Raw genomic sequence first — 14,583 nt, forward strand, 5'->3', positions numbered from 1 at the left:
TATTTATTTATTTATTTATTTATTTATTTATTTATTTATTTATATTGGTTGGTTGGAAATAGGATTTTAAAACTTGGTTAGATGGACAGTTTTTGCAGCGTACTGTTACTGTTACATGTTACTCAACAGGTTGTCGCTAGCTGCCACCAACCTGGCTAAAGCCTGTCCTCTGCCTACATCCTCCAGAATGCCGTGCACCTCTGGATCAGAGTTCAGTGGAATTATCAAAATTCTATCAGACCTACTTTCTATTGATATATTGCTCACGTGTATCTTGTGATATACGGTTATTATTTTATCGCCCAGCTTTAATACAACTTATTTTTTTTGACAAAGCCAGAGTATGGAGGCTTCATTAAGGTAAGGTTTTTTTTTTATCTCATCTAACCGTAAGGAGGAAAGCAAACTCGATTTCTCAAGTTCCAAGTTTCAGAGTTTTACATTGAGTCGCAGATGGTTCGTCCACTGGCCAATAACTCTGTAGCCGGGGTTGCTGACGTTGGACATCTGGTACTGGAAGATYTCGTACCGGCCAGGAGCGTCTCCATTCTCGTTGAACATCACTGCAGTTCCTGCGCTGCCTGTTTTTATGAGAGACAATTTCAACAAGCTGCATTCAGACAAAAGAAAAAAAATAAAAACAGAGGACATGAGACACACAAGTCTTACTGTAGGTGGCTGAGAGAACGCCTACATGCAGCTGAATACAGCTTGTATTGCTACCGTCTGTCTTGTGCAATCATGTGAAAGCTGAGTGCAGGATGCTCTTTAGTAAAGGCTTTCCTTGCTGCGTACAGTCTTTCAGTGCACTCTGCTCTGTTGCCCTGACATGATTGAATGTTCCTCTCAGGTCCCTGCAGGGGCTCAGTCAGAAAATATTCTACACAAGCCAGGGTCACCCAGTGAGGGAAGGGTGGTAAATAGGATGCTTTCATACAACACACGTTTTTTCTTTCCCTTCCAAACTGTATTTTTTATTTTTATTTTTTCTATGAGACGAGGATGAAAAGCAGGAGTGTTGTGAGTAGAAAAGAGTGAGGAGGCAGCCTTAGGGCGGGGGCACGCTTTGAATCAATGTGCTGTTTTCTGCAACGCAACATGTCTAAGATTACATCTTAAATCTGACATCCCTTCTGCTGTTCTCTCTTTGAAACTTATTTTCTTTGAAACAGTAACAAGAAAACGATTGGCAAAGTTCTTTTTGTTTGTGAATTTTTTTTGAGAAAGATAAAAAAGAAAAAGAAAAATCAACGAATGCCTCTCACCGTTGAAGTTGACCGAGCGGATGTACTGGAGGAGCATCCGTCCCTCCACAGGGTCCATCTTCTCGCAGACGCCCATGAAGCCCGGACAGAGGTCCAGGTGCATGCTGTGCAGAGCGTGGGCCATGGCGTACACAGCGTCGATCACAAACTGCACCTTGCCCTCCTGTTCGTACTGAGAGTCTCGACTGATTCGTTCTTCGCCTGACAGATTACCAACATATCCAGGATGAGAGGACAGATTGTGCACTCGCACGCCCTTCAGTTACTGTGACTTCCCCCCTCACCTGTACATTTCCTCCTGTCTGGGTCGTACTTTATGCCTGGTCGAGTCAGTTTGCACTTGAAGTCATCCTCCCAGAATTCTGCAAACCAGATGTTTCTTCTGTTGTTTTCCAGGGACCTCGAAGTGAAGTACTCGTCAAACCCTGGATGGATTTTTTGAGTTACGTGTTACAGGTATCACAGGAAGAAACCAAACACAACATGTACTAACGGACTTATTTTTGCATGAAAAAAATAAGACTATGACTCGTGGCAGAGTTCAGGTTGTTCAGACTCATCAATCCTTTTCTTTCCTGTTGCATTTTTATTTGTCTCATCTTTCAGTGTCACATGCGATATGCTTTTGAAGGTGGTCCCTGCAGAATAAATCTGATTTATTATGCAGTCCTACCATCAATAGAGGCTCTTTTGGGCAGGATAGTGACAGCGCCCTCAGCCACCTCTTCCTGGTCTTCTATGGGGGAGCTTTTGGCCCCCCAGCTGTCAGATCCAACAAAGAGGAAGTGGCCTGTCAAGTTGGCTCTTTTGGCTGACTGCAAGACCCGTCTGAAGAAGGAACATTTAGATCCATCACTGTCTTAAATATAAAACACGTTTCCCTGTGTACATTTCTTTTTTTTTCATCTTAAATAAAATAGCAGCAGAGCTTGACTCACTTGATATCATCCTCGTTAGCAAAGATAATAACTCCTCGAGCGTTAGATGTCTCCATTAGTCTCTTGACAATTTTGTCAAACTCTCCTGGTCTGGGTTCTCTGGGAATCTTTATAGACTGTGCAATACACAGTCCTCCTGTGGGAAATAAATCACAAACAGTACCGTAAATGTCACCATATATCTGAAATATGAAAAAAAAACGTATGTTTTGTTACAGATAGGGATGGGTAAAAATATAGATTCATCAGTGCATTGCATTTTTTTAAATTCAGTGTTGATTCAGAAAATCCTCTGATTCAGTTTGAGCCCCCGGTTTGTCATGTTTCATGTTTTCACTCCATGCTTAGAACAAGTATTATTGTGCTACTGCTTTATTTTCAGATATTTTATTTCTCAAAAATTTTACTTCTATTTATATTTTTAAAAATGAATATCTAAAACTTATCCACAGGGACACTAATTTTTTTTTTATTTCAGAACTTTAAAATTTATATTGAAGCATTTTAAGCAACATCAAATCAAATAGAGTTGTGATCCAAAGAGTTAAAATCTAATTGAATTGTGAGGATGTTAATTACACCCAGCACTAGTTACAGATGTTCAAACTAAATCAAATAGTGGTAAATAGACATAACCCTTTGTGAAAATAACAAGTAAAATTTGCTAAATTTAGCAACATTACTTGTTTGTGGAGCACAATAAAACATATTTATCTAAAACCTGCTACATTTTTGTAAACTGGATCATTTAAAAGTGCTCATTCAGCCATTTTAAGTGGCATTTTGAGAAAAAATATGAACAAATATTATATTTGCCGTACAAAGCTGTTTGAAGAATCTTATTTTGAGAAACAGAGTTTAGGTTCAACACGACAGCTACACTCTAAAAATGAAATGTTGGATTTACTTAAACATGTACTTAACTGAGTTGAGTAAATTCAAAGCAACATACTCATGTTCTTTGGCTAAAAACTGGTATATTGCTTTGAATTTACTCAACTCAGTTAAGTGGAACCAGGTAACATAACATGGTTAAGTAAATCCAACATTTCATTTTTTACATTGTAGTCCAAACAGAGCTGCATTGTTGCCATATTAAAACAAATCTATCTAWTGGTGGTTTATGCAAATGCAATTTTACAAACCTTTGCAATTTGTTAGTTTTGCATTACAAATTTGTTCTGGCTGAAATAATGTGAAATTTTTTATCTGAAAATGATACAGCTTTCTACTTCTGCTATCTGTTTTCAAAAAACAAAAGCTTCTATGTAAATTGCCTTACAATGCACAACAGATAGTATTATAAGAGTTTATGAAGCATTTGCATTACATTTGTAGGAGTGGAGAGTTTTAAAGACAGCAGCAATCCACTTCTCCCCAGCAGTTGTCTTGTCAGTCGTGTCAGAGTTGACCATTTTTCTGCAAACTAAGCTCGGAACCCGACTTCAAAATGGCCAGAATACACCTTTAGGAGCGGTTTGTTTTTAAACAGGGCTCTATGTTGTGTAATGTCGTCATCAAAATTTAAAAACCAGGAGCGTGGAGTCACACAAGGACACTGAGACCTAACAATACAATGTTTGAAACTTTAATTTCACATCTACTACGCAGCTCTAAAAACAAATTAAAGCTGAGCCTGCTGGGAATTTACTGAAGCTTGATTCCCTTTTACATTGTTTATGGCCTCCTTCTAATGTTGCTTCTAAAGACAGCTGTTCACCTCGTTTGGAGTGTTAACATGTGACTRGTTAACATTTACTGGAGGCTGTGAATGCTGCCGTCTTTACTCATTTGACAATCGTTTTAAAGATGCTGGGATATTTTCGTGTCAGAGCACTGATTCTGCTGTTAAAGATAATTRATCAGTGTTGTGACATCCTGTCAGATTTATGGCGTTTAGTGAAATTAAACAAGAACTAAACTTTGTGCTTTTAAACCTGAACAATGAGCTACACTGTTAGTCTTTACGCATTAAAGGATTGCCTTTTTTCTTTTTTTTTGTCTTATAATGAGCAAGAGCAGTGCAGCTTGATGAGTAATCCCTCATGGTTTCAGCAGTAAAATTTAGAATTCGTGCATCCAGAAGAGCCAACCTGCTTCTCTGGATATCTGAACGAAGGCGTCTACMCCGCTCTCGCCGTAGTTGCCCTCGGATGCCAGCGTGGAGACGTAGTTCCACCCCATGGCCTTGACTATGTCCAGCATGGCCTGGGCCTGGTAGGAGTCGGGGGGCACCACACGGGAGAAGAACTCGTAGCGGCTGTTGTCGCTCAGCTCCGGGGCAGTGGAGGCGTAGCTGATCTGGGGGATCTGAGACACACAGATGGGTCAGCGGTGACGAACAGGGGTCAGGTCAGGCAGAAAATGAGAGCGGCTCCAATTATTAGGCCAATAAGCGAATCAAAAGGTAAATGGGATGACAAGGGGAGGCAATGAAGCGTGTCAGAGGATGATGCACCTCTTATTCATGGACGAAGCCTTAACAAAGTCTAAATAAAGGCTTTCCTCTTTCGTTCTGTCGAGTTGCGGTGCATCAAATTGCAAAACTGAACTACTTTCAACTCCTAAACAGCAGCTCAGAAAATAAAGCCRGTTGGTGAAATACAGATGGAACAAACAAAAGCTGTAATAGCATTTGTTTCGGGGGTAGAAAAAATAGAAGAGATTAATTTATTAGTGCGCTACTTCTTTTAATGACAGCAGTCCCAACCCTGAACCTGCTAATGCTGAGCCCAGCGGAGAGGGGCGAGGAGAGAAAGGTAATACAAGGGCCGGTGAAGAGAGGAGCAGYGAGGAGCGGAGGACCATTTCACAGATTATCTGGGAGGATTATAAGGGTTTTAAGCAAATTATGTTAAGCACAGAAGGAAGAGAGGCAGAGATCAAAAGACTGGAAAAAGGTTGGCATGTCTCAGCTGTAATCCAGACAGTGTTTTATTCTGACCCTGCTTAAAAGTGCTGTGTCGTTTTAACCTTGAAAACCTCAAACCTCCTGCTCAGTCTTGAATTACTAAAGCATATTATCAATCGGGGTGATTTTTTTTTTTTCAATAAACTAAACTCTAGGGTGAAATCTGTACATACAAGAGGCTGTATCTGGATCACAGGCCGGACAAGTGTTTGCACACAAATTTGTAATGAGTGAAACACATAATCCACAAATTAATCCCACAGAAGCATCTGCTCTAATTCACTTCATATCAATGAGGCATATCAGTAATGCAACAATCCTTTCATAGACCCCCTTAAAGAAAAAAAACATAATTTTAATGAGTGAAAACCATGTTAAATTGATGGTATGTGTGCTGTATGTGAAGCACATTATTTCCTCTGTGTTTTGGAACATTTTCAGCATGTGGTCTTTTGCACCTATCTCTGTGAGCATCTCTACTGAACTAAATGGAAAGAGCACTAACTTTTCTTCCATGCATTTCAGGGTGAGGAGGTGCTGGTGCAAAGTTCCAGGTGTGTTTGGGCAAGAGGCAGGGTCTGCAGTCCATCACACATGGTGACAATTTAAAACTAACTTTTAAACCAAACTACTTCATTTTTTTGTTTTTGTTTWATTTGTGCYAAATAAAGCTCTAAAYCCAGGGGAACATTAGCAAAAGTTTAGTRAATTTAACTTGTGAAACTAAGCCTCATTAAGTGGTTAAACTATATGCAGTCATATTCTGGGACTATGGGAAATATTAGATACATCACCTGAAAGTGCCACTCTAAATCTGATGGGCCAAAAATGTGTTGTTTTTTGTTTTTGTTAGTGTGTGTGCAAGTGGGTATTCTTTACTATGAGGGGACCATTTTTGGCATACACACCTATTTGTGGGGACCAACTGGTACTTATGGGGACCTAAGCCTAGTCGCTATGGAGGGAAATGTTGTTGGTGGGTCAGGGGTTCAGACTGTAGAAATGAATGAAAGAGTTTATAAAACTGGGTGTGTTAGAAGGTAAAATAAAATCAAAATTACAAAAGATGGAGACTTGGACTGATTGTAAGATGTTGGTGATTGGAGTAACAGCTAATGGGCTGTGGAGGTCCAGTAACGACTGAAAAAGATGCCTTTTTTAAGTCATCCAAAGTCTTTTTTTTATTAACTACAATATGACATTTTTCTTTTCTAATCACTGTGCATTGCATTGGATGCAATGCACACTATTGTGATTCATTTCCCATCCATGTCATCTCCATTTTGGCATGCTTTGCCTCCTGCATACTTTGTCCTAGAGCTACCATTGRAATTTATATCTGTAAAGCTCCTGTGCCAGATGATGGCTATGCTTTTTGGTGCCTGTACAACTTATAGTTTTTGAAATATTAACATTTAAAATCATATAATGGCAGTAAATGGAGCCTTGTATTGGTCCAATACTGCCCCCATCTGTATCTACTCAGTACTGAACCATAGTTTACTAATATTTAATCTCAATAAAATATTCAGTGGTTCAGTGGTTACAATACTAATATGATTGTATTTTGATGTTTTACTAAATTATTGTCTTAATATTGCTCTATTGCTGTCATATATGCTGTCAATGATTGCATTGGRGATGTGGCCTCTTTCTGCAAACATAGAAAAAAACACAGGGACTGTGCTGWCCCAGACCTCAAATAGTCTCATGGTTCATGCATGGGCTTTCATGTGGGAGATCAGGGTTCAGAACCCAGCTTCCGCAACTTTAACAAAAAAAATCTCCTCAAACATRATATTGTCACACAATTACCCACGTTACAAACACCTGCTGACTTGACAGGCACAAGCTGGTATAGAAAACACATTTGAATGAACTTGGTCACAGTTCATTCTGCAAGTCCAATGCTGCAGGCAAAGGCATACTGCAACAATGACATGCTACATGGCAATGCACACTTGTTTTTACATCGTAAAAACCCATGTCTAGTTAAAATGGTTGTAATATAAGAACTGACCATCRGTTTTCTTCCACTTATCCGGGATCAGGTCGCGGGGCAGCAGCCTAAGCAGAGAGACCCAGACTCACCTCTCCCCAGCCACTTGGGCCAGCTCGTCTGGGGGAATCCCAAGGTGTTCCCAGTCCAGCCGAGAAACATAGTCCTTCCAGCGTGTCCTGGGTCTTCCTCTGGGTCTTCTCCCAGTGGGACATGCCCAGAACACCTCACCAGGGCAGTGTCCTGGAGGCATCCTAATCAGATTCCCCGAGCCACCTCAACTGGCTCCTCTCGGCGTGGAGGAGCATCGGCTCTACTCTGACCCCCTCCCAGATGACTGAGCTTCTCTATATGTGAGCCATCACATCGAAACAAGGATTAAGTCTCAAAGTGGTGCATGGAGAAATAGGCAAATATAGTGTTTTGATTGAAATGTTAAAAAATTACATTTTGTCAAAATACAGTGAATAATTTGAATGAAATGTCTGAAATAATCATAAAACAAAATTTTGAAACACTTTTTTGAGCAGTAGCTACAAAAAAACTGATTTTGAGGAAAAACGTGAGCTAACAAAGTTTTGTTTCTTTCCAGCTGGGAAATCTCAATCTTCAAATATAATGTGAGGTTTCCTTTTATAAGGACATCAAAAATTCCTCATTAAAATGACAAAATTAGGATTCAGACCAYATATTTATGCGTTATTGTAATCAATAAGACAAATTGAGTCATGTATATGGATTTGCTTATCAGAATGATCCAGGTATCAAAATGTAMCTTTTAAAGCCAAAAATCTGAAAATGTAATTAGGTCATTTTGACCAAATTTGACTTAATCCTCATTTCGAWATGATGAGTCACATATAAGAACATGATAGATTTACCAGATGTACTTTGTTGTTGTTGTGGTCACTCTTACTGTTTGAGCTACAGGAAACACCTCTAAACAAACTTCAGTCTCATCAGTGACGACCACCTGCTGTGCATCATCATGCAAATAATACATCACATCATCACAACAGCTRATTTTTTCCACATCTACTGATTTGGCTCTGTTACTACCTCACTGTGAGGCACGGGGGTCCATCAGGGGAGGGCTGACATGGACACACACACACAGAGCTGCAAGAAAAGTTCTAAGTCCTGYACTGAGGTGTCTTGTGAGACAGCGTGGTGTTTCTGATGAATTCCTGCAGGTTTTAAATCAGTTCTATTCTGGTGGTAAACCCAACCAACAAAAGTTTATAAATTACACATGGGATGTCACATCAGAYTAAGTGGGACTGGTTGACTGTCTAGTTTGTCTCCATGTAGACCTGAATTGGAATAGGAAACCTGGGTTTAATATACCTTTTGCCCAATCACCACTGGAGATGAGGACCAGACCAGGACCAAGTGAGTCAAGAAAACAAATGGATGTTTGAGTGTTTTTGAACGCAAGAAACTGTGAAACTATAATAAAAATTTTGCAAGATCACTTCCATAACTTTATTAAAATTCTTCCTTTTACTTGAATATACAGTGTGTGCTTATTATTATTATTATTATTATTATTATTATTATTATCCTGCCTAAGCTGTTTTACTTCATACAGTGAATCTCAGACTAGAAGCAGCTGTAGTCCTGGAAGTGGCACATATGGATGGTGCCATTTAGCTAAATGTACTCTGCCCAGGTCACAAGTTTCTTTTATCCCACAACCAACGTCATCGTGCTGCTCTGATGGTCTTCTTTTTTTTCACCCCTACCGGCCTCTCAAGCTGCTGAGAGGGGTTTAGTGAAAGTTGGGAAGTATAAAATCTGTAGTTAACATCTGCCTCTCTGTGGCTCTCATGCTCACCACTCAGGATGCTGCAACGTGTTGCATCCATCACTAAAAACAAGACTTTTATCTTCACCAATTCTGAAACAAGCTGGTGTTTATGTTCAGAGATGTCTCAATTTTTGGCAGATGGCAAACTGTGGGATTTGAATGGACTCAATTACCCACTATTTCCATTAGGACTATCTGCAATCAGTATAATATCAAATCCACATTAAAGGTTGGTTATCTGAATTTTAAAAATGGCACACTGCACACATAACTGGGATTAGGCTGCAGAATCTAATAATGATAGATACAGAAACCCCTGACAGATTTGTTCTCACAGTCAGAAATACGAAGGTTTGTTCAGATTATAAAAATTGAGTCATCATTTATAATGTATCAGATTGAAGAGGGTGGCGTGAGTGTTCATCAGCTGGGTGAGCATGAAAGATACAAATGTTTTCTTATAATGATGGTTAAACTTCATGCTGTCAGTTTTGTAATGCACAAAACATGGTGACTTTCTATGTAATAATTTATTTTAAATTTCTACTCCCTTTAATAAGTAATAAGAGAAAAATGTTTGTCTTGAAGCCAATACCTGACTGAAAATGCATAGAATCCATCAATCTGGAAGTGGATTTTCAGTTAGTTTCTCTCATAATTTATTCTCAAAATTTTTACGACAATGTTTTCCTGAAAGAGTTAAAATCTAAAATTAAAGAAAATTCCAAAACGTACATTTTTTTGTCTCACTTTCTGTGTTTTCCTGGAGAAACACAGCTGTAAGGATAAAGAAAAACATCACAGCCTCCTCTTTGTCTGATACTTTACAAGGTCGAAGAGTGATCTCCAGTAACGTCAGGTTGTCTTGGATTTAGAGTTCGTGTCGAAAATCTTCTGTAGCATGAACACAACTTTGAAATGTCACATATGCTGTATCTCACACATTAATATTAAGTTCTGTAGCAACAAAACAACAAGAACATGTGACCTCAGCGCTCTGTCTGCATGTGACCACATGGCTGATGGAGGATTTATGACTGTAAGATGCTGGTGAACACCATAGATCCTGTGTAAAACTCAAGGCCCATGAGCCAAATGTGGCCCACCAATGCATTTTATGTGAGTTTTAAACATGTTTTAATCTCTAAGAGTATGCATCATTTTCAATAATCTACATCTCCCATCTTCAACATTTTTCCCATGGAATGTCATCATCTCACCACTACATGGAGGTGCACAGGGTTCAAAAGTTACCGGCAGACAGTAAAATTTGCCATGTAAAATCTCCATTTCACTGTATTTTTAACAGCTACACTTAGGTCCATATCTATTTGGACAGAGACAACATTTTCATAATCTTGGTTCTGTACATTACCACAATGAATTTTTAACAAAACATTTTGATGCAGTTGAAGTTCAGTCTCTCAGTATGTTGAACAAAATGTTTCTTTAGAAATGTGAGGAACTAAAGCATCTTTTAAAGACAATCCCTTCATTTCAGAGGCTCAAATGTAATTGGACAAATTAAATAATTGTAAATAAAATGTTCATTTCTAGTATTTGGTTGAAAAGCCTTTGTTGTCAGTGACTGCCTGAAGTCTTGAACTCATGGAAATCACCAGACGCTGTTTTTAATGCTCTGCCAGGCCTTCACTGTGGAGGTTTTCAGTTGCTGTTTGTTTGTGGGCCTTTCTGTCTGAAGTTTAGTCTTTAACAAGTGAAATGCTCAATTGGGTTGAGATCAGGTGACTGACTTGGCCATTCAAGAATATTCCACTTCTTTGCTTTAATAAACTCCTGAGTTGCTTCGGCTTTATGTTTTGGCTCATTGTCCATCAGATCAGCTGGATCTGACACACAGTCTGGTTCTGAATACCTCAGAATTCCTCCGTCTGCTTCTGTCCTGTGTCACATCATCWATAAACACTAGTGACCCAGTGCCACTGGCAGCCATGCATGCCCAAGCCATCACACTGCTATGCTGTGTTTTACAGATGATGTGGTGCTTTGGATCATGAGCTGTACCACGCCTTCACCAGACTTTTCTCTTTCCATCATTCTGGTAGAGGTTGATCTTGGTTTCATCTGTCCAAACAATGTTCTTCCAGAACTCTGTTGGTTTTTTAGATGTTTTTTAGCAAAGTCCAGTCTAGCKTTTTTATTCTTGATGCTTATGAGTGTCTTGCACCATGCAGTGAACCCTCTGTATTTACTTTCATGCAGTCTTCTCTTTATGGTGGATTTGGATATTGATACTTCTACCTCCTGGAGAGTGTTGTTCACTTGGTTGGCTGTTGTGCAGGGGTTTCTCTTCACCATGGAGATTATTCTGTGATCATCCACCACTGTTTTCTCCAGTGGACATCCAGGTCTTCTTGCATTGATGAGTTCGCCAGTGCTTTCTTTCTCAGGATGAACCAAACTGTAGATTTTGCCACTCCTAATATTGTAGCAATTTCTCAAACTGTTTTGTCTGTTTTTGCAGCTTAAGGAGGGCTTGTTTCACCTGCATGGAGAGCACCTTTGACCGCATGTTTACTTCACAGCAYAACCTTCCAAATGCAYGCAGKACACCTCAAATCAACTCCAGACCTTTTATCTGCTTAATTGAGAATGACATTAARGAAGGGARTGCCCACACCTGTCCATGAAAGAGCTTTGGAGTCAGTTGTCCAATTACTTTTGGTCTCTTTAAAAACAGGGTGGCACATGTTGATAAAGGTACTGAACTTACAGAGCACTTTTTAAGTCCCTCCGGACCCCAAAGCGCTTTACACTAACAGACAATTCACCCATTCACACACTGATGATGTCAAACTACTCTGTAGCCACAGCTGCCCTGGGGCACACTGACAGAGGGGAGGCTGCCATGCACCGGCGCCACCGGACCCTCTGACCACCATCAGTAGGCAAAGTAGGTGAAGTGTCTTGCCCAAGGAAACAACGACTGAGACAGCTGGCCGGGGGATCGAACTAGCGACCTTCTGGTTCCAGGACGACTCCCCTAACCACTCCACCACAGCCGCCCCATACATGTTAAGGAGCTGAAACTCCTAAACCCTTCATCCAGTTTTAATGTGGATACCCTCAAATGAAAACCGAAAGTCTTTATGTCCATGTGCATTGACTTGAATATGTTTCAGTAAACAGGTTAAAAAAACACGTTATGTGTCACTGTCTAAATACATATAGACACAACTGTACTTTTTCTGCAGAAAGTGGGAGAGTTCAAAATTCAAGAGAGCAGCTACTCACCACAACTCAACAACAGTGAGCAAAACTCTCTTACTTTTACTTTTAATATTATTTCTATTATTTATTTAACATTTWGTAAGTTTTACACATAGTACCTTCCAGTCTTTATYAAAGGACGTGTTAAAACACTGTTTCTATGCAGGAAATCCCACMTAGAGCTCAGTTATTGTTTGTTAGTGATGCTCAGCCAAGACAGACAGGGAATGAGACAGTTTGTGTTTAGTTGAACTTTAACATGAAACATAGAAGTTTATTACAACTAACCCTTTGAGGGCCATTATAATGTTCATATAGCCCCTGGTGAAAATGAAGGACTGCAGTGCAGATATGCCACGTGTGTGAACACCATATCATTGTAATACACACCATGCTTACAGTGTAGTACATTGTAAAATGCATCAGACCTTTGTTGTTTAATTACTGATTTTAGGTATTTAAACAGTAGAAGAATTTCAGTGCTATCTTTATTTTTCATATCTAAACCTCTCAGGTATAAAACACTCAAAATATCTGTAATATGAAAGAACATGTCCAGATGAGAACAGAGTGTGAAGTGAATATTTTTGTGACCATCTTCAGATCTATTTAAATTACYTTGGGCTTTACCCTGAAACAAAACCACCGTTCTGAATCGTGCTTTTTTGACAGTTTATGGATTCTGTCATGTTTCTCAGCTTACAAGATAAGTGTCATTATACCTCAAATGAAAAAACATTATTATAAAAAAACAGAAATCTTACCGAAAACAGTCTGAGCACGTTGGCCACCATGATGGACACGGAGCTGCCAGAGGCCCCGATCACTCCAACCACCCTCTCTGGTTTGGGGATGATGGGGGGCTCTCCGTTTGAGCAGCGCACGTCCGAGTTGTCCTTCTGGATGAGGGCCTGGACGAAGGTGAGCGACTGCTCCAGGGCGTAGGTGTCTCGGGAGCAGGTGTCCAGGATTCGTGCTCCTAGAGTGATGTTGGGCAGCAGGTCGGGGTCGCTGTTAATCTGGTCCAAGGCGTACAGCATGGCCTCCAGTCGATGGATCCCCTTTTCCCTCTTGATCTCGCCACAGGGGACACCAGCGGGCCCTCGAGAGTGCAAGGGGAAGAGCCCGCCGAGGGTGATGTCGCCCTCGATTTTGATGGACTGAGGCTGGGCGCCCTGCTGGGCCCGTGAGAGCGGGCCGATGCCCACCAGTAGAACCGCCAGCAGCTGAAGCCATGTCTGGTAGGTGAACAATGAGCCAGGCCAGCAGAACAGAGATGAACAGACCTCTAATATCATGATGATGACAGCAGGCTCTACCTTTGACACCTGAGGGTGGYGGGACAGAGAGACCATCATTACATCCTGCTAACAGTTTGCTGGAGTGTCAAACTCAAGGCCCATGGGCCAATCTGTGCCTTGTTAACGTTTTTTCTGGCCCCAAAAATAAATGGTTTGTGTTTATTCTTCTCATGACTGTAATCATCTTTAACCATCTTTTTTTCTATCCTACTCTTATTTTAAAGTCAAATGATTGAATTTTAGTGTGATTTTTCTATTTTAAACTGGTTTGCTGGATTATAGCTGTAAAAAATAATACATGGAAAAGTTATTAACAGGGTTTTTCTTAGGTATGTGTGTTGTAAACACTACATAAAATACAATTTAGATAAGTTAATTTTGTGTTTCTGTGAGCATTAAAACCAAGATCATTGTTCAATAAATACTGACAGAGATTGGTCCTATTTGGACCAAGTTTTACATTTTGGGCCCCTGGTGTATTTGAATTAGACCCCTCCTATAGAGGTTTATTGAGGAAACGAACAGAAGCACAATCATTGCTGGACCACTCAGACAATATTCACAATGGACTGAAAGCCTGCTGCATTTTACAACAAGACATTCAGATAACTTTCAGACCATACGAGGTGAAATCTGATTTGATGAAACAAAGATTAAACCATTTGGCCAAGTGGAATAAAAGCAGGCACTGATATTATCTCTACAGTCACATACGGGTCAAAGATTAGTCAGCATGGAAAGAAAGATGGAAACAGAAACACAAATCCTGGTGGTCTCAGATGAAGGTGTATATATCAACAAAAACCTGAAGAACATAGAGGGGGTTTCAGGAAACTTTAAAAACAATTCCAGAGTCTGGTCCTGAACGCAGCTTAGCATCTGAAAGTCATTTAATGTGGTTGAATGAGTATGAAACCTTCAAAACCCTCAGCACTAAAGTAAAAAATAAAATAAAATAAAATAAAAATCCATTATTTTAATATAAATCCAAACAAACTAACTTATTTTAATGAACAATTAATCTGGTCTCCAGAGCAGATGCTTTAATCTGTTCGAATAAAACATGTAAATGTTCAAGTAAAGAACTGCCAATATGAGCTTTTATTTAGAAGGGGCATCATCTGGAAC

At 39.8% G+C, this 14,583-nt stretch overlaps 1 protein-coding gene across 1 annotated transcript in view; it reads right to left on the reverse strand.

Annotated features, from left to right (window-relative positions):
* Positions 1-13,482, reverse strand: part of LOC106527716 (metabotropic glutamate receptor 7) — a gene marked incomplete at its 5' end in the record, with an annotated part of 21,990 nt that extends 8,508 nt beyond the window's left edge. Inside the window, 7 exon segments of the mRNA XM_014022697.1 lie at positions 442-581; positions 1,266-1,466; positions 1,550-1,690; positions 1,939-2,093; positions 2,204-2,339; positions 4,297-4,513; positions 12,919-13,482. Of these exon segments, the coding sequence (XP_013878151.1) occupies positions 442-581; positions 1,266-1,466; positions 1,550-1,690; positions 1,939-2,093; positions 2,204-2,339; positions 4,297-4,513; positions 12,919-13,452 (1,524 nt within the window).
* Between the last annotated feature and the right edge of the window lie 1,101 nt (positions 13,483-14,583).

The sequence above is a fragment of the Austrofundulus limnaeus genome, unplaced genomic scaffold, assembly GCF_001266775.1.
Source record: "Austrofundulus limnaeus strain Quisiro unplaced genomic scaffold, Austrofundulus_limnaeus-1.0 Scaffold339, whole genome shotgun sequence".
NCBI lineage: Eukaryota > Metazoa > Chordata > Actinopteri > Cyprinodontiformes > Rivulidae > Austrofundulus > Austrofundulus limnaeus.